At 38.9% G+C, this 22716-nt stretch overlaps 2 protein-coding genes across 2 annotated transcripts in view; one reads left to right on the top strand and one right to left on the bottom strand.

Annotated features, from left to right (window-relative positions):
- The window catches only part of Vps16A (vacuolar protein sorting 16), a 69170-nt gene extending 66720 nt beyond the window's left edge, over nt 1-2450 (bottom strand). The window contains 2 exon segments of the mRNA XM_070097395.1: nt 1338-1527; nt 2325-2450. Coding sequence (XP_069953496.1) covers nt 1338-1527; nt 2325-2374 — 240 coding nt within the window. The 5' untranslated portion in view covers nt 2375-2450.
- Nucleotides 2451-2992: 542 nt separating this feature from the next.
- ND-MLRQ (NADH dehydrogenase (ubiquinone) MLRQ subunit) lies at nt 2993-20119 on the top strand. The gene is made up of 3 exons (XM_053778442.2): nt 2993-3154; nt 3885-4031; nt 19656-20119. Exons 1-3 carry the CDS (start codon nt 3113-3115, stop codon nt 19722-19724), a joined length of 258 nt encoding a protein of 85 aa, XP_053634417.1. The 5' UTR covers nt 2993-3112; the 3' UTR covers nt 19725-20119.
- The last annotated feature ends 2597 nt before the right edge of the window (nt 20120-22716 follow it).

Genomic DNA, 22716 nt, shown 5'->3' with positions numbered 1-22716 from the left:
AGTGGATATGGGGGTTCTACTGTACAGTGGACCCCTGACCAACGAAGGCATCGTCTAATGATAAATTCAACTAATGAAGAGTTTGAGCGTAAAAATTTTGGCCCGACCAACGATGAAAAACTTGACCAACGTGATTCATCCTGAACCTGTCCGTCCAGCCTGAGTGCCTCAGTTGCCCTGCCGTTAGCTAGTGTGCCATTGTTTACAAGCCAGGGTGGACGGTTTCAACCATACATTCAATACATTTTGTATTATTCGATTGTTTTTAGTGCTTGTAACTGCTAAATAAGCCGCCATGGGCCCAAAGAAAGCTTCTAGTGCCAACCCTGTGGTAAAAAGGGTGAGAAATACTATCGAAAAGCTATCGTACCACAGTCAGCTGCTCCTGTTGCTGTAGCATGGTCAGCTGCTGCTGCTGTAGCATGGTCAGCTGCTGCTGCTGCTGTACCATGGTCAGCTGCTGCTGCTGCTGTACCACGGTCAGCTGCTGCTGCACCACTGTCAGCTGTACTACTCAAAGATGTGGAGTGTGTGTTGTTGGTGTGGCTTAACGAGAAACAATTACCGAGAAACAATTAACCACAGAGGGTTAGCCACCCAGGATAACCCAAGAAAGTCAGTGCATCATCGAGGACTGTAACTTATTTCCACTGGGGTCCTTAACCTTGTCCCCCAGGATGCAACCCACACCAGTCAACTAACACCCAGGTGAGCATGAAAAAATGCCTGGAACTAGTGCTCATATTGGTGAATTTAAGGCCAGCAAAGGTTGGTCTGAGAGATTTAAGAATTGTAATGGCATACAGTGTGATAAGGCATGGCAAAGCTGAAAAATTCCAACCCCAAGTGTTCAACTATGACAAAACAGGCCTGTTCTGGAAAAGCTCAATGGACAGATTTTTGGTGTGACAGAGGTCCAGTGACTCTCAAATTGTTCCCAAATTAATATATCTCCATCTCCCCTCCTCCCATCTCATCACTCATCACTACATCTTCAATAAATGTGTCATTTATTCTTCATTTAGTACAGTACAGTATTTAATGTGCATGTATCCTTCTTTTTCTGTGTAGGAAAATGTATATTTCATGTGAATGTTTTTTTTTTTGAAGTTTTGGGTGTCTGGAACGGATTAATTGGATTTCCATTATTTCTTATGGGGTAAATTAATTCGACTAACGACAAGCTCTCTGGAATGGATTAATATCGTTGGTCGTGGGTCCACTGTATATATATTTTACATACATACATATACACAGTATGTATAATCTGTATTTATCTATCTCTATCTTTCTATATCTCTCTCTAAAGTATTGTTGAAATGCTGACATTAATTTACTTTAAAGGAGGCAATTTTTCTTCCAGAAGAACTGAAGATAAATATCAGAGGTTTGCCAGCATGCTGCGTCTTGGTGAATTTGGTTTCATCACGAGTCAAAGCCAAAGGACCCCCATAAGGTGCTGCAGCAACCAGGAAGTCTCCCAGGTTAATGCCCCCTCCCCATTCCATTGTGTACAGCTCATTCTTTCTGAAATATTCATAGAAATTAATACATACAGTACTCTCTGTATATCTGTACACACCATAACTACATTGCCAAACTGTACAGTAAACCAAACAATTTAAAACTTACTCATTAAAAAATCTTTACTTACAGATCGTATCTTTATTCAAAGTATTAACCCAAGAAAGCCAAATAATATTGCTTACTGGGGTATTTCAATTAGGGTTGCTTGATCCTCTTTCCCAGTATGTGACCCACAAATTGGTTAACACCCAGGTACTATAACTATTAACTGTTAGGTGAACTGAGGCATTAATTGAATATGAACAAATTTTCTACTGGCTCCAGGATCTAACTTGGGTCCTTCAGGTGTGAATCAAAAGCACTACCATTGTCGTGACCTGGAAGATCACTGCCCCCCAGAGACAGATCTCAGACCAAGCCTTCAAAACTAGAAAGGAAATATTTCAGGAATACGAACAATTAATAAAGAGAGGAAAACTGAAATAAACTGAATTTAAGTAGAACTTGTATTTTAAGTGCACTATTAAAGGCAAGTTAATGTAGAGTACTAGTGATTAAAGATTACTGAGAAGACGAGCAATCCTCCTAGGTACTGCACAGTAATATACATTAACAATATATTTAAGGATAACAAAAATTTGCAGTGGGCGTTACTTATTGCTGAGCCTCAGGGGTCATCATATCTTTAAACCGTAGTAATTTAAGCTTATTGTTTTACATGTAAGATAAGACATGTATCATAAATGGCCGGATCTTCGTCTTGAAATAAAAAAAAACTACAATAAATGATATATTACCGATAAAATATATCATTGCCGAGTTGTGTCCAGTCAGATATGAAGGCCATGACTTGTTTACCGTCCAGGCGAGAGTCATCCTCAACTATTTTATTTAAGATTACATTATAAAATTGTTACTTTTCCTGTACGACATATTTACAGTGTTTTGGAATCAAGACAAAATATTGTATATGCTCAAAAACAAAAGATGGTTGTATGGTTGAGGAAATTACAATAAAACATTTGTAATGGTTAAATTAGCAAGTTTATTTAGACACAGGTACACATAAGTACAATTTTCATACATATTGTAAATTACATAGAGTAACCTCAGAAAAAGTCAAAGTGATTTTTTTCCACTGGTGTCCTTGTATGATTGTAAGGTTATTAAAATTAAAGTACACAGCTGTAATAATTGTAAAGCCCAGATTGCGAACCGAACTCACACCAACATTTATAATAAAAAGAAGTGGGACATATAGTATATTTCCCATCCCATTTATAATAACCATCAATATTATGTGTGTAGGAAGGTTGAAAAAAATGTGGCAGATTAAGATTATATATCACTAGCACCTATAATAATATTACAATTTCTCGAAATTCAAGTCAAAAAATAATAAATTAAATTAATTTGCTTGTACTAAGCATAAATTATATAAAATAATGTTTGCTATGAAAGCAAGTAAATGTTGGACTAGTGTGGCCATGTAGATACCAGCTGAGGTCTGCACCGCCGCCATATTGTGTCCGGCTGCTGCTGCTGCTCCGTGTATTACCATCTACAGCAACTCCACTCTACTACAATGCAGGGGACGAATCTTTCTAGCTTGAAAAGACATCCAGCTGTAAGAACTGTAACTTTTTATTTAGGTTGGGTTCCCAGCAAGAGCGACCTGCCACCGATTTAAGACTGCGTATTTAACAATTCCGACTATCATATTAATGATATTCACTGCTGATTAAGTTGAGGAATGACACATGGGGTAATACCTGAGTGCCTTTACTGATTAATTAAAACTAGGTGTTTCAATTTTTCCATAAAAACTAGGTGGTTGCATTTTTTTCCATATTGCTTATGTTGGTCCCGTGAAAGCTTCCTTGGCTCCAGTGTCGGGCTCTTGATCCAGGGATTTGCACCTGTCCTTCCCAAACTTGGATCATATCTGGTTATTGCCCCCTACCCCTAGGGCCTAGATGCTATGACCCCGACAAGTTTAGCACTTTCTCGTGTAATGATAATCTACTTGTAGGCAATATTTCCTAAGCAATTTTTCATCCTATAGCTGTATGGCCCGTACTGGTTTAAGGCTCGTTTTCAAATGTGTGATGATCCTAGAATGGATATGTTTTTATTCTAATTTGTTTTAGCAGTTAACAGAACATTTATAACAGTTTAGAGGCTTGTTTTAGAAATTTTAATTTTTTTTCTTTAAAATTATTATTGAAATTTTTTATTACTTTGAAGTCTTTAATTCATAGTTATACAGAAAATTTAGGTGTTTTCTTATTTTTTTTGTTCTTCAGAATGCTGTGCTATACTTTTAGTAAAGATTTTGAAAAATTATTTCTTTTCAGCTGATCCCACTGTACATTTTTGTGGGTGCTGGTATGGCTGGTGCATTCTTCTATACGCTTCGTCTGGCATTCAAAAACCCGGATGTAACGTGGAACCGTGTCACCAACCCAGAACCTCAAAAGGAGTATGCTGAAAAGCAATACAAAGTAAGTTAGACATGTATACAATATTGCTAAATCCCCATGTAGACTTTACAGCAAGTTTCCAAATGCAAACCTTGTTAACATTGTCAAGTCTCCAACATTTTCATATTGGCAAAGTTCTTTTATACAGGTCTCCCTCAACATTCGCGTTTTCAACTTTCGCGGGCTTCACACATTCGCGAATTTCCAAACGCCAAATTCCCAGCTGCCAAATCATATTTAAGTTTACCGCCACGAGTCCTTACTACCCTCCCTCCGACCCCTGCAACTGCCAGCCAGCCCTCCCACCACTGTGTGGTGAGTGTTTTGTTTGTTGATTATTTGCTATTAAACTACAGTATAAATAATGTAAACCCATCCATGACTGCATATTAGAATGGCTATTCGGACAGGTATTGGAAGGCGACATCATGTGTTTACTCTTGAACACAGCAAAGAATCAAACATTTCTGCTAATAATAATAATAATAATATTACTATAATAATAATAAATACGATAGAATTTAAGAAGGAAATTGTACAAAAATGAGGGTTGAAGCAGTGGTGGAGGAAGTGGTTGACACATCGTCAGTGTGGCTTTGTTTATGCTGGAGTGAATATTAGTCTCCGTGCTCTTCCAAACATTTCACAATAATTCATTGTATTTGGTGCTTGTAGATTGAGTGTGACTGGAGTGGTTGAGGCAGTGGTAGAGGCAGTTATAGAGGCAGTGGGTGAGGCAGCAATTGAGGCAGTGGGTGAGGCAGCAATTGAGGCAGCAGTTGAGGCAGTGGGTGAGACAGCGGTAGAGGCAGTGGGTGAGGCAGTGGTAGAGGCAGTGGTAGAGGCAGTGGGTGAGACAGCGGTAGAGGCAGTGGGTGAGACAGCGGTAGAGGCAGTGGTAGAGGCAGTGGGTGAGACAGTGGTAGAGGCAGTGATATTTATTAACATATGTTATAAATAGTAATAGTACATTACCTGGAGTTTACCTGGAGAGAGTTCCGGGGGTCAACGCCCCCGCGGCCCGGTCTGTGACCAGGCCTCCTGGTGGATCAGAGCCTGATCAACCAGGCTGTTGCTGCTGGCTGCACACAAACCAACGTACGAGCCACAGCCCGGCTGGTCAGGAACCGACTTTAGGTGCTTGTCCAGTGCCAGCTTGAAGACTGCCAGGGGTCTGTTGGTAATCCCCCTTATGTATGCTGGGAGGCAGTTGAACAGTCTCGAGCCCCTGACACTTATTGTATGGTCTCTTAATGTGCTAGTGACACCCCTGCTTTTCATTGGGGGGATGTTGCATCGTCTGCCAAGTCTTTTGCTTTCGTAGTGAGTGATTTTCGTGTGCAAGTTCGGTACTAGTCCCTCTAGGATTTTCCAGGTGTATATAATCATGTATCTCTCCCGCCTGCGTTCCAGGGAATACAGGTTCAGGAACCTCAAGCGCTCCCAGTAATTGAGGTGTTTTATCTCTGTTATGCGTGCCGTGAAGGTTCTCTGTACATTTTCTAGGTCAGCAATTTCACCTGCCTTGAAAGGTGCTGTTAGTGTGCAGCAATATTCCAGCCTAGATAGAACAAGTGACCTGAAGAGTGTCATCATGGGCTTGGCCTCCCTAGTTTTGAAGGTTCTCATTATCCATCCTGTCATTTTTCTAGCAGATGCGATTGATACAATGTTATGGTCCTTGAAGGTGAGATCCTCCGACATGATCACTCCCATGTCTTTGACGTTGGTGTTTCGCTCTATTTTGTGACCAGAATTTGTTTTGTACTCTGATGAAGATTTAATTTCCTCGTGTTTACCATATCTGAGTAATTGAAATTTCTCATCGTTGAACTTCATATTGTTTTCTGCAGCCCACTGAAAGATTTGGTTGATGCCTTGCAGTGTCTGCAATGGAAGACACTGTCATGCAGATTCGGGTGTCATCTGCAAAGGAAGACACGGTGCTGTGGCTGACATCCTTGTCTATGTCAGATATGAGGATGAGGAACAAGATGGGAGCGAGTACTGTGCCTTGTGGAACAGAGCTTTTCACCGTAGCTGCCTCAGACTTTACTCTGTTGACGACTACTCTCTGTGTTCTGTTAGTGAGGAAATTATAGATCCATCGACCGACTTTTCCTGTTATTCCTTTAGCACGCATTTTGTGCGCTATTACGCCATGGTCACACTTGTCAAAGGCTTTTGCAAAGTCTGTATATATTACATCTGCATTCTTTTTATCTTCTAGTGCATTTAGGACCTTGTCGTAGTGATCCAATAGTTGAGACAGACAGGAGCGACCTGTTCTAAACCCATGTTGCCCTGGGTTGTGTAACTGATGGGTTTCTAGATGGGTGGTGATCTTGCTTCTTAGGACCCTTTCAAAGATTTTTATGATATGGGATGTTAGTGCTATCGGTCTGTAGTTCTTTGCTGTTGCTTTACTGCCCCCTTTGTGGAGTGGGGCTATGTCTGTTGTTTTTAGTAACTGTGGGACGACCCCCGTGTCCATGCTCCCTCTCCATAGGATGGAAAAGGCTCGTGATAGGGGCTTCTTGCAGTTCTTGATGAACACGGAGTTCCATGAGTCTGGCCCTGGGGCAGAGTGCATGGGCATGTCATTTATCGCCTGTTCGAAGTCATTTGGCGTCAGGATAACATCGGATAGGCTTGTGTTAACCAAATTTTGTGGCTCTCATAAAAAATTCATTTTGATCTTCGACTCTCAGTCTGGTTAGCGGCTTGCTAAAAACTGAGTCATATTGGGACTTGAGTAGCTCACTCATTTCCTTGCTGTCATCTGTGTAGGACCCATCTTGTTTAAGTAGGGGCCCAATACTGGATGTTGTTCTCGAATTATGAATAACATTTATTATTATAAATGTTATTAATATTAACATGTACTATTATTATTTATAACATATATATGTTAGTAAATACCACTGCCTCTACCACTGCCTCTACCACTGCCTCTATCACTCCCTCAACCACTGCCTCAACCACTGCCTCAACCACTGCCTCAACCACTACCTCTACCACTGCCTCAACCACTGCCTCTACCACTGCCTCTACCACTGCCTCTACCACTGCCTCTACCACTGCCTCTACCACTGCCTCTACCACTGCCTCTACCACTGCCTCTACCACTGCCTCTACCACTGCCTCTACCACTGCCTCTACCACTGCCTCTACCACTGCCTCTACCACTGCCTCTACCACTGCCTCTACCACTGCCTCTACCACTGCCTCTACCACTGCCTCAACCACTCCAGTCACACTTAATCTTCAAGCACCAAATACAATGAATTATTGTGAAATGTTTGGAAGAGCACGGAGACTAATATTCACTCCAGCATAAACAAAGCCACACTGACGATGTGTCAACCACTTCCTCCACCACTGCTTCAACCCTCGTATTTTTGTATAATTTCCTTCTTCAATTCTATCGTATTTATTATTATTATTATTATTGTTATTATGTATTATTATTTTTATTATATTATTTTTATTATATTATTATTTTTATTATATTATTTTTATATTATTATTTTTATTATATTTTTATTATATTATTTTTATCATTATTATTATTTTTATTATTAGCAGTAGCACAAATGTTTGATTCTTTGCTGTGTTCAAGAGTAAACACATGATGTCACCTTCCAATACCTGTCCGAATAGCCATTCTAATATGCAGTCATGGATGGGTTGACATTATTTATACTGTAGTTTAATAGCAAATAATGAACAAACAAAACACTCACCACACAGTGGTGGGAGAGCTGGCTGCCAGTTGTGCGGGGTCAGAGGGAGGGTAGTAGGGACTTGCAGTGGTGGAGGCAGTGGTATTTAATAACATACATGTTAAGGCATAACGTATGTATTTAGTACAATTTACAACGTTTTCATGTATTTTATGATTGTTCATGGTTCAACAAGTTAAGGAAGCAGTATTGTATTATATTTCCCTACAATATATTGGGGCACCAAACATTCACGGTTTTTCAACATTCGTGAGGCTCTTGATCCCCTAACCCTCGTGAATGTTGAGGGAGACCTGTACATAAAATTGGTGCTTTAACTAACACTGACCCAACCTAAATTGTTGTTAGATAACTTTGGTACTTTTAAAGTCTCTGAACATGCTGCCTGGATCAGTCTCTACTTTCATTGACTTGAAAAGTTAGTAACTTTGTTGGATACCCTTCGAAATTACATATAATAAATTTGATACTTAGAGTTTCTCGATCATAGATGGTGGGGGTAATCAGAACAGATCTGCCAGTGACCACCAGCTCATATTTGCAGACTTGGTTTGGTGGTAGTTTTTGACCAAAATATACTCCTCTTCACCCTCCCCCCTCTCCCCCCTTTTTTTTTTTATATAGGTCAAGAGTTTTAGGCCACTTTCAAAATTACTCTTTGATCTCTAGCATTTCAAATTGCTGTATTTTTGTTCCTGGTGATCAGGTAATGCTTAAAATACCACCATTATTGGTGTTTGAGAAATAAATTTAACCCCTTTTAACCCTTTGAGGGTCGACAGGCCCTCTCCGAAACTCGTTCTCAGGGTCTGCCAAATTTAAAAAAAAAAAAATTATTTTCTCTTATGAAAAGATAGAGAATCTTTTCCCGATCATAAAGACACCAAAAGTTTGAAATTTGATAGAAAACTTACGGAATTATGCTCTCGCAAAGTTAGCGGTCTCGGCGATATTTACGCATCGGCGATTTTGCCCACTTTGAGCCCCATTTTCGGCCAATTTCACTGTACTAGTCGACAAAAAACATGAATATTTCGCTAGAACTCCATTTTTTCTATCGAATGGGTGCAAGAAACCACCCATTTATAAATTCAACTATCCAGTACAGTGGTCAGAATTTAGCAATTTTGCCAATTTCACACAAATTTCAAAAGATGCCAATTTCCGAATAGGGTCCAGAATAAACAAGAAAGACATTCCTGGCACTAAAATGACATTTCCTCTAGTCATTAGTCACGTCTCAAGGGCCCTCTTATATCCTTTTGCTTTCCACTTTGAATTTTTATTCTCACAAAAAATATAAGATTTACTGTTATGCAGACTACTGCATTAGTGTAAAAAATGGTATAAATATTATTGGTGCACTTGTAAAAGAATATTAGACTCACCAGTTAACATGTATTGCACGCTTGGCACGATTTGTATACTTTTGAAGTTTGGTAAAAATCGAACATTTCTGCTACTTTGAGCTCAATTTCAAGGCACCTTTCATTGTAAAACCAGTCAAAATCATCTCAATTTCTGTAATATGTCTTCCATTCTATAAAATGAGACCAAGAAAACTAGAATACAACAATAAATACCATACGAAAATACACTGCAAAGTCGCTGATTTATTAAAAAAAAATGGTCAAAGTTTTTTTTTTCTCATTATGCACTGTGTGCTGCAGGATTTTTTTTAGACTGTGCACACTGACCACATAGACCCATTCTTTCACATGAAGGCCTACCAGCTTTCTCCCACTAGATTTGAGGCCGCTAGAATTTATGAGTACTAGTACGTCAAAAACCCCTACGCGTAAAACGTACTAGTACGACCAAAACCCTCAAAGGGTTAACTGTGGGAGAGCCAGAAAAAAATTCCTGTATGGCACAAGATTTTGATTTAAAAAAAAAAATTAGTTCGTCTATTCTGAATTAGGTAAGACTAGAATGAGCAAAATCTGATAAAAACAAGATATTGTGTGTTAAAGTTGGTGGAAAAAAATTATCACTTAATCTACAACAGTGGTTGTGTAAAGCACTAGTGATGTTTACATTTTACAGTTTATTGACACCAAGATATGATTGTTTTCCATTTTTTAATTGCACTCTGAAGGAGGGGTGTTAATGTTGCAGTTTAAAAACTGTAGTGTAAAGCACCCTTCTGGCAAGACAGTGATGGAGTGAATGATGGTGAAAGTTTTTCTTTTTCGGGCCACCCTGCCTTGGTGGGAATCGGCCAGTGTGATAATAATAATAATAATAATAATAATAATAATAATCTAACACTTCAAACATTGCTTCACTTGGAATAATCAGTATATTTATGGTACAGTATAATTGTTTTTTCTTCAAGGAATACTTATTACAAGTGTTCCAGAGTGTATTACTTCTCAAAACATGGAAATAAGTCATATTGATTGACTTTACTGGGTTTTATATATACAGGAAGGCCCCGCTTTACGGCGTTTCACTTTACGGCGTTCCGCTAATACGGACATTTCAAATTATGACCAAAACTCACTATACGGCTCCCCCCACCTGACTTTCTAATACGGTCACCGTGCCCCACCCTGTTTGTTTACATTCTCCATGAGCTCAGTAAGCACTAAGTCTCTCCATTTTGTCTGGAAACTCCAAAATTTCAAATGTTTTTAAAAGTTATTTCATATTTTATATATACTCTGATAATTATACTTATGTATACCTGTACCTAAATAAACTTACATACATCGAGTCATTTAAATGTCGTATATTACGTTAATATACACATTTTCATTAATCCATCCATGATATTTTTTTCAAAATTATATAATAAACACGATGCATAACATATAAATAAGATAAATACACCCCACAGTAGAATAAATAAACAAATGTGAGATGTCGTAGCAGACGACTTGCACAAGTGGTGATAATAACAATACCGAGTCTCATTAAATGTCGTATATTACGGTAATATACACATTTTCATTAATCCATCCATGATATTTTTTTCAAAATCATATAATAAACACGATGCATAACATATAAATAAGATAAATACACCCCACAGTAGAATAAATAAACAAATGTGAGATGTCGTAGCAGACGACTTGCACAAGTGGTGATAATAACAATACCGAGTCTCATTAAATGTCGTATATTACGGTAATATACACATTTTCATTAATCCATCCATGATATTTTTTTCAAAATTATATAATAAACACGATACATAACATAAAAAGATGATAAATACACCCCACAATAGAATAAATAAACATAAATATAAGATGTGGGAGCCACATAACTTGTACAAGTGACCCCAAGAATAACATTTTCTCTAATCTAACATAAGAGTAAATGTGTTACTGGGGGTAACTGTAGAAAATTATTCCTTTCGTATGTATGTAAGTAAGTTTATTCAGGTATACACAAATACAGTTACATAGATTATCATACATAACAACATACGTGTAGAGAACCTAGGATAACCCAAAAAAGTCAGTGTGACTTATTTCCATTGCCTTCACTCAGAGCTTCATTTCTTCTCAAAATGATGTTACATGAGAATGGGAGTGTTCTTCTTTATTAATTCTACCGTATCAATGTAGAGACAACCTGTACACAATGTAACTTGTACACAAACCAGACGTGTACACTTCGTTTGTTTACAAAACTTACCTTCCCCTGGTTTGTTTACATAACTGCGCCTGCCCCCTCTCATGTATTCATTCTTTCTCTCTCTCATTTATTCGTTTTATCTCATTTACTTACTCCTGACCCTACATTAAGACTACAAATATTTTAAGGTAAGTAATGAGTGAACTGTATATACATTTTATCGCTCTGGGATGCTTAAATATCATAGAATAGTATGTGTGGGTGGGGTGGCCTGGTGAGGCTATTACAATACATACCACACTTGATTTCTTACAATAAATACTACTTGTCTCACCCTAGATTAAGACTATAAATATTTTAAGGTAAGTAATGAGTGCACTATGTGTGTATTGTACCTTTTTATTGTTTTTTGATGCCTGGTTCTATTGCTAACTTAATATATGTTAGTGTAAACTTGTTATCTAGTGTTTGTATGCATTTATAAGTGGAAAAAAAGGGTGTTCCACTTTACGGCGATTTCCGCTTTACGGCGGTAGCCTGGAACCTAACCCGCCGTATAAGTGGGGCCTTCCTGTATAGGATATGTAGTATACATTGTATAATTTTTTATTCTGTTTTGGTCTTCTAGGGCTATGTACAATGACTACTTACATTACAATTATTTCAGAGTAATATACTCATTAAAACATGGAAATTATTCACATTGACTTTATCCTGAGTTAAATATACTTAGTGTGCTTTGTGGCTGAATTCCACTGTTCTTTCTTCTTTCAACACACAGGCCGTATCCCACCAAGGCGGGGTGGCCCAAAAGGAAAAACGAAAGTTTCTCCTTTTACATTTAGTAATATATACAGGAGAAGTGGTTACTAGCCCCTTGCTCCCTGGCATTTTAGTCGCCTCTTACAACACGCATGGCTTACGGAGGAAGAATTCTGTTCCAGAAAACCCAGAGGGGTGTGTGTATATACATATATGCTTGTACATGTATGTGTAGTGTGACCTAAGTGTAAGTAGAAGTAGCAAGACGTACCTGAAACCTTGCATGTTTATGAGACAGAAAAATGGACAGCAGCAATCCTACCATCATGTAAAACAATTACAGGTTTCCATTTACACTCACTTGGCAGGACGGTAGTACCTCCCTGGGCGGTTGCTGTTTACCAACCTACTACCTAGGATTCCACTGTTAGTATCATGAAATTGTAATAAAATTTGGAATAAGTCTACTTTGAGCCACTTGCGTACCCTGTTTGCTAGTAGGAAATCTGGTGGTGGAACTACAGCTTCTGGTTTCAGATGATTGACATACTAGTGTGTCAGTCATCTGAGTAATTCCACCATGATACATTGTGTAGACCCTGCTGGCCTTTGATTTTTTAGATTATCTACGCCATGAGCTCAGCTCACTCTGATAAACTGTGAGTGGTACATTTGGGCCTAGATATGAGAGAATACATCTATGTGGTATGTGTGCACCACATAAAACAGATCCTGCAGCACACTGTGTATAATGAGAGAAAAAAACTTAAATCATGATTTTTCGATTAAAACAGCAACTTTGCAGTGTTTTTTCGTATGTTTTTTATAGTTGTATTTGCGATTTCTTGGTCTCATTTGATAGAATGGAAGACATATTACAGAAATAGAGATGATTTTGATTGGTTTTAGCACTGGAAATGGCTTGAAACTGAGCTCAAAGTAGCGGAAATGTTAAAATTTTGCCGATATTCAAGAGCAAACAAACGACCTCACACGTCTAATACACGTCAGCTGGTGGGTCTAATATACATCCACAAATATGGTGATGATATTTATACAATTATTACAGTATTGCATAACAGTAAATCTTCTATTTTTTGGTGTGAATAAAAATTCATTGTGAATAAAAAATCAAAATGGAATTTATTTGTAAAGCCTCAAAACATAACTAATGAACAGAGGAAACATTAGTTTAGTGCCAGGAATGCCTACATTGTTTATTCTGGACCCTATTTTGAAATTGGAATATTTTGAACTTTGTGTTAAATTGGCCAAATTAACAATTTCCGATCACTTTATTTTGTAGTTGAAACAGTTGACTTGGCGATTTCTTGTGCTCAATCGATAGAATAGAAGTAATACTAGTGAAATAGCTAAGAATTTGGTTGATTGGAATAATGTAATTGGCCTAAAATGGGAGTCAAAGTTGGCAAAATCGCCGATTCGTAAATGTCGCTGACACATCAAAATTTGCGAGAGCATAATTTCGTCAATTTTCCACCAAATTTCGTACTTTTTGTTTTATTACCTTCAAAAAAAGATTCTCTACGATTTCATAAGAAAAAATAAAATTTTTTTTTTTTTTAAATTCTTGGACACTGGTGCGTGACTCCAGATTTGGCCTTGGACCCTGAAAGGGTTAATATATTGTTGTCTAATTGTGACATTGAAATTTTAATCCTGTATTTTATCGTGGAATATCGGCATCTTGCTTGTATTCCTACTAATATGCCTGTCTTTCAGTTGGGCGTGCGCGCGCACACAGAACACCATCTCCATTATGTCATGCAAATATTGTTTTAGTTCTCTAAGACCAGACAGGTCCACATAATTCATCATGGGTAATACTTCATAAGTAAACTATGAAACCAGGACCTGTTGTTCCACCACTAACTTCCCTACTAGCAAATAGGGTGTGGAACTAACAGGAAGATGCCTTAATCATTAGTTTGTAATACTAACTGTGGAATTCAGCCAGAATAATGGTGTCGATTTAACCAGGATAACCTAATAGTCATTGACTTGTTACTATGTTTTGATGAATATTTCACGTTGAAGTATTTGTAATAGTGAGGTTTCCTTGTAAATGTGTTTTAATGGTCCAGGTTGGACTGCAACCTCGTAAGTTTTTTTTATCCAAAGTGTGGGTTGTTTGTGTATTGTTCCAGCCATGGTCTACTCATATATTTCTCTTTCTAAAGAACAAAAAGGTACGATACCATGACTGGAACAAAACAACCCGCACATAGGAGAGAGGAGCTTATGATGTTTCGCTCCGATTTGGACCATTTACAGTTGTCATAAGCTCCTCTCTCTTGTGGGGATTTCTTTCATGGATAATGCTGTCTTCAGATAGCCCAATGCACCAACCACCTTTTTTCCTTGTCATCCTTGTGGTTCACCTCATCCACTGATGTGTCAACTCCCAAGTATCTGAACACATTCACTTCATACTCCCTTCTTCCAATCTGATAATTGATCTTTCATTACCCAGTTTTTATTGTTATTCTCATCACCTTGCTCTTTCCTATGTTAACTTTTAATTTCTTTCTTGGATTCTTTTAAATACCCTCCCAAATTCATCTACCAACTTTAGCAACTTCAGAAATTCCCAAAAGCAACTGTGATAACTACCACTTCGTATGAGATTCTTTCTTGTGATCTTATGCTTCTCTCCATCACCTTTTCATTAAATTTATATTCTTTATATGGAATAACCATCCCGAGAGGGTAATTACCAAATAATAGTTACTCCAGTGCTACTGGAATGAAACTTGAATTTCTTGCAACTGACGAAATTTTAATGGAATGCTTGGTATCCTTGTTGTCTTAGTCTCCTACCTCAGGCTGAAAGATTTCAACACTATACTTCCTTTCCTCCCTTTTTTGAAGTAATGTGATTGGGATATGTAAAGCAAAAACAAAAGCTAATCTGTAGTAGCACATTGCTGATTTATACAATTTTATTGTATTTTAATACATTAATTCTTTTTCAGCATTTTTCCCAATACAGTGTAATATGGCATAGCTGCCATTTTGGTTCATAGTGTGTCAATAGATAATGGGTGGTAAAGGTCTATTATTCTTGAGTAGATTAGTAAATTAGTCTTAAAATCTTCAGTTGGAAAGTTCTGTAAATTCATAACTTATATGCAGAATAACTAGAAAATTTAAGAATAAACATCTTTAGCCAAAGAACCTTCAGATAGCCAGTTGTTTCAGTGACAGTTTTAGGTGTTCATTCATAGGTTATGTATATTCATGCTGTGTCAAATGATTTATTGTCATCAGTACTGTATATGCAAGTTTTTTTTTTTTTTTTTTTTCTTTTCAACAAGTCGGCCGTCTCCCACCGAGGCAGGGTGACCCAAAAAAGAAAAAATCCCCAAAAAGAAAATACTTTCATCATTCAACACTTTCACCACACTCACACATTATCACTGTTTTTGCAGAGGTGCCCAGAATACAACAATTTAGAAGCATATACGTATAAAGATACACAACATATCCCTCCAAACTGCCAATATCCCATACCCCCGCCCGGGATTGAACCCGCGGTCATAGTCTCAAAACTCCAGCCCGTCGCGTTAGCCACTAGACCAGCTAGCCATAATAAGATTCATCCAACTAGGTATATTTCTACACCATAGGAAGGTTAGCACAGGCACCACTGTGACCACAAATGCAAGTTTTTACAGACGAATCTCCAGCTAGCGTGGCCGTGACGAACTCTAGCTCAAGTCCCTTCACTGCCGTCAACATGACTCAAGAAATCGTAATGACACGATTGCAGACAAACCATACCCAATATCCCAAACCCCTCCTTTAAAGTGCAGGCATTGTACTTCCCATTTCCAGGACTCGAGTCCGACTATATGAAAATAACCGGTTTCCCTGAATCCCTTCACTAAATATTACCCTGCTCACACTCGAACAGATCGTCAGGTCCCAAGTATCATTCGTCTCCATTCACTCCTATGTAACACACTCATGCACGCTTGCTGGAAGTCCAAGCCCCTCGCCCACAAAACCTCCTTTACCCCCTCTTTCCAACCCTTTCGAGGACAACCCCTACCCCTCCTTCCTTCCCCTATAGAGTTATATGCTTTCCATATCATTATACTTTGATCCATTCTCTCTAAATGACCAAACCACCTCAACAACCCCTCTTCTGCCCTCTGACTAATGCTTTGATTAACTCCACACCTTCTCCTAATTTCCACACTCCGAATTTTCTGCATAATATTTACACCACACATTGCCCTTCGACTGGACATCTCCACTGCCTCCAACCGTCTCCTCGCTGCTGCATTTACCACCCAAGCTTCACATCCATATAAGAGTGTTGGTACTACTATACTTTCATACATTCCCTTCTTTGCCTCCATAGATAACGTTTTTTGACTCCACATATACCTCAACGCACCACTCGCCTTTTTTCCCTCATCAATTCTGTGATTAACCTCATCCTTCATAAATCCATCCGCCGACACGTCAACTCCCAAGTATCTGAAAACATTCACTTCTTCCATACTCCTCCTCCCCAATTTGATATCCAATTTTTCTTTATCTAAATCATTTGATACCCTCATCACCCTACTCTTTTCTATGTTCACTTTCAACTTTCTACCTTTACACACATTCTCAAACTCATCCACTAACCTTTGCAATTTTTCTTTAGAATCTCCCATAAGCACAGTATCATCAGCAAAAAGTAACTGTGTCAAATCCCATTTTGAATTTGATTCCCCATAATTTAACCCCACCCCTCTCCCGAACACCCTAGCATTTACTTCTTTTACAGCCCCATCTATAAATATATTAAACAACCATGGTGACATTACACATCCCTGTCTAAGACCTACTTTTACCGGGAAGTATTCTCCCTCTCTTCTACACACCCTAACCTGAGCCTCACTATCCTCATAAAAACTCTTAACAGCATTTAGTAACTTACCACCTATTCCATATACTTGCAACATCTGCCACATTGCTCCTCTATCCACTTTATCATATGCCTTTTCTAAATCCATAAATGCAATAAAAACTTCGCTACCTTTATCTAAATACTGTTCACATATATGCTTCAATGTAAACACTTGATCTAAACATCCCCTACCCACTCTGAAGCCTCCCTGCTCATCCGCAATCCTACATTCTGTCTTACCTCTAATTCTTTCAATTATAACCCTACCGTATACTTTTCCTGGTATACTCAGTAAACTTATTCTTCTATAATTTTTACAATCTCTCTTGTCCCCTTTCCCTTTATAAAATGGGACTATACATGCTCTCCGCCAATCCCTAGGTACCTTCCCCTCTTTCATACATATATTAAAGTACCAACCACTCCAACACTATATCCCCCCCTGCTTTTAACATTTCTGTCATGATCCCATCAGTTCCAGCTGCTTTACCCCCTTTCATTCTACGTAATGCCTCACGTACCTCCCCCACACTTACGTTCTGCTCTTCTTCACTCCTAAAAGATGGTATACCTCCCTGGCCAGTGCATGAAATTACCGCCTCCCTTTCTTCCTCAACATTTAAAAGTTCCTCAAAATATTCTCGCCATCTACCTAATACCTCCCTTTCCCCATCTACTAATTCCCCTACTCTGTTTTTAACTGACAAATCCATACTTTCCCTAGCCTTTCTTAACTTGTTTAACTCACTCCAAAAAATTTTCTTATTTTCATTAAAATTTCTTGACAGTGCCTCTCCCACTCTATCATCTGCTCTCCTTTTGCACTCTCTCACCACTCTCTTCACCTTTCTTTTACTGTCCATATACTCTGCTTTTCTTATAACACTTCTGCTTTGTAAAAACCTCTCATAAGCTAACTTTTTCTCTTTTATCACACCCTTTACTTCATCATTCCACCAATCACTCCTCATTCCACTTGCCCCCACCCTCCTATAACCACAAACTTCTGCCCCACATTCTAATACTGCATGTTTAAAACTATTCCAACCCTCTTCAACCTCCCCACTACTCATCTTTGCACTAGCCCACCTTTCTGCCAACAGTCGCTTGTATCTCGCTCGAACTTCCTCTTCCCTTAGTTTATACACTTTCACCTCCCTCTTACGTGTTGTTGCCACCTTCCTCTTTTCCCATCTACCTCTTATTCTAACTGTAGCTGCAACTAAATAATGATCCGATATATCAGTTGCCCCTTTATAAACATGTACATCCTGGAGCCTACCCATCAACCTTTTATCCACCAATACATAATCTAACAAACTACTTTCATTATGTGCTACATCATACCTTGTATATTTATCCTCTTTTTCATAAAATATGTCTTAGTTATTACCAAATCTCTTTCTACACAGCTCAATTAAAGGCTCCCCATTTACATTTACCCCTGGCACCCCAAATTTACCTACTACTCCCTCCATAACATTTTTACCCACTTTAGCATTGAAATCCCCAACCACCATTACTCTCACACTTGATTCAAAACTCCCCATGCATTCACTCAACATTTCCCAAAATCTCTCTCTCTCCTCTACACTTTTCTTCTCCAGGTGCATACATGCTTACTATAACCCACTTTTCACATCCAATCTTTATTTTACTCCACATAATCCTTGAATTAATATATTTATAGTCCCTCTTTTCCTGCCATAGCTTATCCTTTAACATTATTGCTACTCCTTCTTTAGCTCTAACTCTATTTGAAACCCCTGACCTAATCCCATTTATTCCTCTCCATTGAAACTCTCCCACCCCCTTCAGCTTCGTTTCACTTAAAACCAGGACATCCAGCTTCTCATTCATATTATTATTATTATAATCAAAAAGAAGCGCTAAGCCACAAGGGCTATACAGCGTTCTTCTCATTCATAACATCCACACTCATCTCTTTCTTATCATTTGCACAACATCCATGCACATTCAGACTTCCCACTTTGACAATTTTCTTCTTCTTATTCTTTTTAGTAATCTTTACAGGAAAAGGGGTTACTAGCCCATTGTTCCCGACATTTTAGTTGACTTTTACAACACGCATGGCTTACGGAGGAAAGATTCTTATTCCACTTCCCCATGGATATAAAAGGAAAAGTAATAAGACCAAGAACTATTAAGATAAAATCAAAGAAAACTCAGAGGAGTGTGTATAAATAAACGTGTACATGTATGTGTAGTGTGACCTAAGTGTAAGCAGAAGTAGCAAGACATACCTGTAATCTTGCATATTTATGAGACAGACAAAAGACACCAGCAATCCTACCATCATGTAAAACAATTACAGGCTTTTGTTTTACATTCACTTGGCAGGACGGTAGTACCTCCCTGGATGGTTGCTGTCTACCAACCTACTACATACGAAAAAATAGTGCTAAATCTGAGAGGGCCATCCAGCAAAAAAGAAATAAAATTTCATTGGATATATTGGGCAGATATTGATAGTCATTTTGGGTAATCTCTATGGCTTGTCTGTACCCACTCTTCAATAACTTGCTTAAAGAAAAAAAAAGTTGTGCATGAATCTAATTTTTTGTTTTAAATTTAATATTGTGCACGTTTTATATTTTGCAGTTCTACTCGCCGGTTCGTGACTACTCTACGTACAGGGCTCCAGTTCCCAAGTTTGATGATGAAAATTAAGATGTACAGCATTAGCCAGTAACTGGTATTTCTATATTCAAATGTATAATAGTAGTGTTGAGATAATGTCATACAGATGTCTCAACAGGTTTCAATGCCACAAATTTTAAAATTGCCAGATGCTGTAGTTACTGCTAAACCTTTTAATCATGTTTCAAATACTGCTGTGGCATCATGGACAATAATAACATAGTTTCAGCTCTTACTGCAATGTGAACTGACAATAATTAGATTTTAAGGGAATTTTACTGTGCTCTTAGCATAATTAGCTTATTTAATTTTGAATTTTTATGAATTAACTTCTGCCAGAGATGGAGTACTGAAGATGTGGGTTTTATTATTTGATTTGTACAGTTATGGTGTAGATATTTAAAAAATAAAATATCTTAAGAGTATTTGCATCTGATTTAGAATCCTGCATTGGTCATATCCAAATGGGGTAAATGCCAAAACTTTCATTAACTATGTTCAAATTCTTATCCTTTACTCTGAATATTCATTGCAATGCTTCATTAAAGGATTTTTGCAGATGTAATAAACCTTGTCCCATTCTTATATCGAGTTAAGGAAAGCAGATTTTTAAATTTCTGGGGTCACGTAGGGTTATTTTTTCCGTTTTTTATAATTCTATAGACTTCTATCCTAACCTTTCCTCTCGAGGAAGGTTCCTTGATGCTGATGAGGGGCTCTTGATCCAGGGAATTGGCTGTGTTCTAGTTCCCTGAGTGCCTTCCACATCCCCCCCACAGGTGCTGTATAATCCTACAGGTTTAGTGCTTTCCCCTTCATTATTATAATACATAATATCTTAACCTTCAAAATAATATTTTAAAGTTAAAGGGAGCCTTCATAAATGGATAATTTGCACGCGCACACCCCCCCACACAGCCAACACTCTTAAATTGCTGCTTTCTCCTCACTGAGGCAGGGTGACCTAAAAAAGGAAAACCACTTATACCATCCTTCACACAATATCACTTTTTGCAGAGGTGCCCACATATGACAGTTTAGATGTCAATCCAAACATCCAATATCCCAAACCCCTCTAAAGTGCAAGCACTGTACTTCCCACCTCCAGCTAACTGGTTTCCCTGAATTCCTTCACAACATATTACCCTGCTCTCACTCCAGTAGCTTGTCAGGTCCCAAAAACCATTCACTCCTAACATACACACACGTCTGCTGCATGTCCAGCCCCCTTGCACACCACCTCTTTACCCCTGTCCCTTCATTCTTTCCTAGGATGACCCCTACCCCTCCTCCAGTACAGATTTGTACATCCTCCAATTATTATTATTATAATCAAAAAGAAGTGCTAAGCCACAAGGGCTATACAGCGCTGCAGAGTAGGGAAGGAAGCGAGGGTATTGGGTGGTAGAAGGGGGGAGGGATGATCAGTAGGTTACAGAAAACAGCGGGGCAGGGGGTACAGGGCAGAGGGCAGCAAGAGATTGAGGTAGAAAGGGCTGAAGGTCTCATCAGAGTTTGTGAAGTAAGTCAGTTGTTAAAAAGTCAATGAGAGTGTCCGGATGAAAGGTGGGTCCATCAGCGAGAAGGGAAGGTGCAGAGAGCAGTGGAGCGAAGACGACGGAGGCATATTCTGTGTGCTCGTTGATAAAGTGGGCAGTCTAATAGAATGTGGCTAACCAATAATGGAACCTGACAATTCTCACAGAGGAGCAGGGCACCTCTCCATGAGATAATCATGAGTAAGACGAGTATGGCCAATGCGAAGATGGGAGAGAGTAGTCTCCCAACCTCAACACTGGTGACAAGACGGCCAGTAACCTACACTCGGTTTAATAGACTGAAGTTTGTTACCGAGCAGAGTACACCAACGCTGTTGCAAACGAGTGTGAAGGTGGGTAGCTATTGCAGCAAAATGGTCCGTAAATGGAACACCTCTATACGAAACTGGTAGGTCATGTACTGCTGACCGCGCAGCAGTGTCTGCCTGTTCGTTGCCCTGTACGTCAACATGACCAGGGACCCAATAAAAAATAATATATTTATGCTTGGAAGAGATGCGGCGTAGCCAAAGTTGGATACGGAGGACTAAGGGGTGAGGTATCAAATTTCTGTATAGCCTGTAAAGCACTAAGGGAGTCAGAGACAACCACAAATGATGACATAGGCATAGATGCAATACGGGTAAGTGCTCCAAGAATGGCATACAATTCAGCAGTAAAAATACTAGCCGAAGATAGTAAATGCCCTCGTACGATGCTGTCCAGAAACACTGCTGCGAATCCTACGCCGTCAGAAGACTTAGAGCCAACTGTGTACACTGCAATGGCATGAGAATGAGAGTGGAAGTGGTCAAGAAAAAGAGAGTGGGAAGCTACCGTAGACAGTTGGGCTTTTGAGCAAGGGAGTGAGAAAGAACAGACTCGAACAGTTAGAACTTCCCAGGGGGGTAGGGAAAAGTGAGATGCTACATGAACATAGAGGTGGTAATTGAAGAGAAGATAAGAGCGAATGTAGGCGAAGGGAGAAGGGATGGAGCAAACAGGGGCGGCGAACAAATAAAGAATGTCTACTAATATCGGTGACCATTCTATAAATGGAAGGATTGCGGAGATCATGAGAGCGTACATAGTAGCGAAGGCAATGGGCATCATGGCAATCGGATAAGGATGGAACATTCGCTTCTGCATAGAGGCTCTCAACAGGGGAAGTGTGAAAAGCACTAAGGCATAAACGTAATCCTTGGTGATGAATGGGGTTAAGGCTAGAGAGTAGCAGGAGAGGCTGCTGAATAGATCTGGTCACCATAATTAAGTTTCGATAAAATGAGGGCGGAATGTAGGCGAAGGAGAGTTCGACGATCAGCTCCCCAGGAAAGATGAGCAAGGGTTTTAAGAAGGTTTAGCCAGCTGTGACAAGTTGCCTTCAGAGAGGTAATGTGAGGTTTCCAGGATAACCTACGGTCAAAGAGAAGGCCTAGAAACCTGACTATCACGTTCGGGGATACGGGAGCCATAGAGATACA

Source organism: Cherax quadricarinatus, chromosome 57 (genome assembly GCF_038502225.1).
Source record: "Cherax quadricarinatus isolate ZL_2023a chromosome 57, ASM3850222v1, whole genome shotgun sequence".
NCBI classification, from domain to species: Eukaryota; Metazoa; Arthropoda; class Malacostraca; order Decapoda; family Parastacidae; genus Cherax; species Cherax quadricarinatus.
The sequence above is the reverse complement of the archived record's forward strand: the minus strand, read 5'-3'. Positions and strand labels throughout refer to the sequence as shown.

Bases quoted from the DNA above. Each gene is read 5' to 3' on its own strand.
- ND-MLRQ (XM_053778442.2), top strand. From the start codon at position 3,113: ATGCAGGGGACGAATCTTTCTAGCTTGAAAAGACATCCAGCT. The intron at 3,155-3,884 runs GTAAGAACTGTA...ATTTCTTTTCAG, and splicing joins GCTTGAAAAGACATCCAGCT to CTGATCCCACTGTACATTTT. The intron at 4,032-19,655 runs GTAAGTTAGACA...TATATTTTGCAG, and splicing joins ATGCTGAAAAGCAATACAAA to TTCTACTCGCCGGTTCGTGA.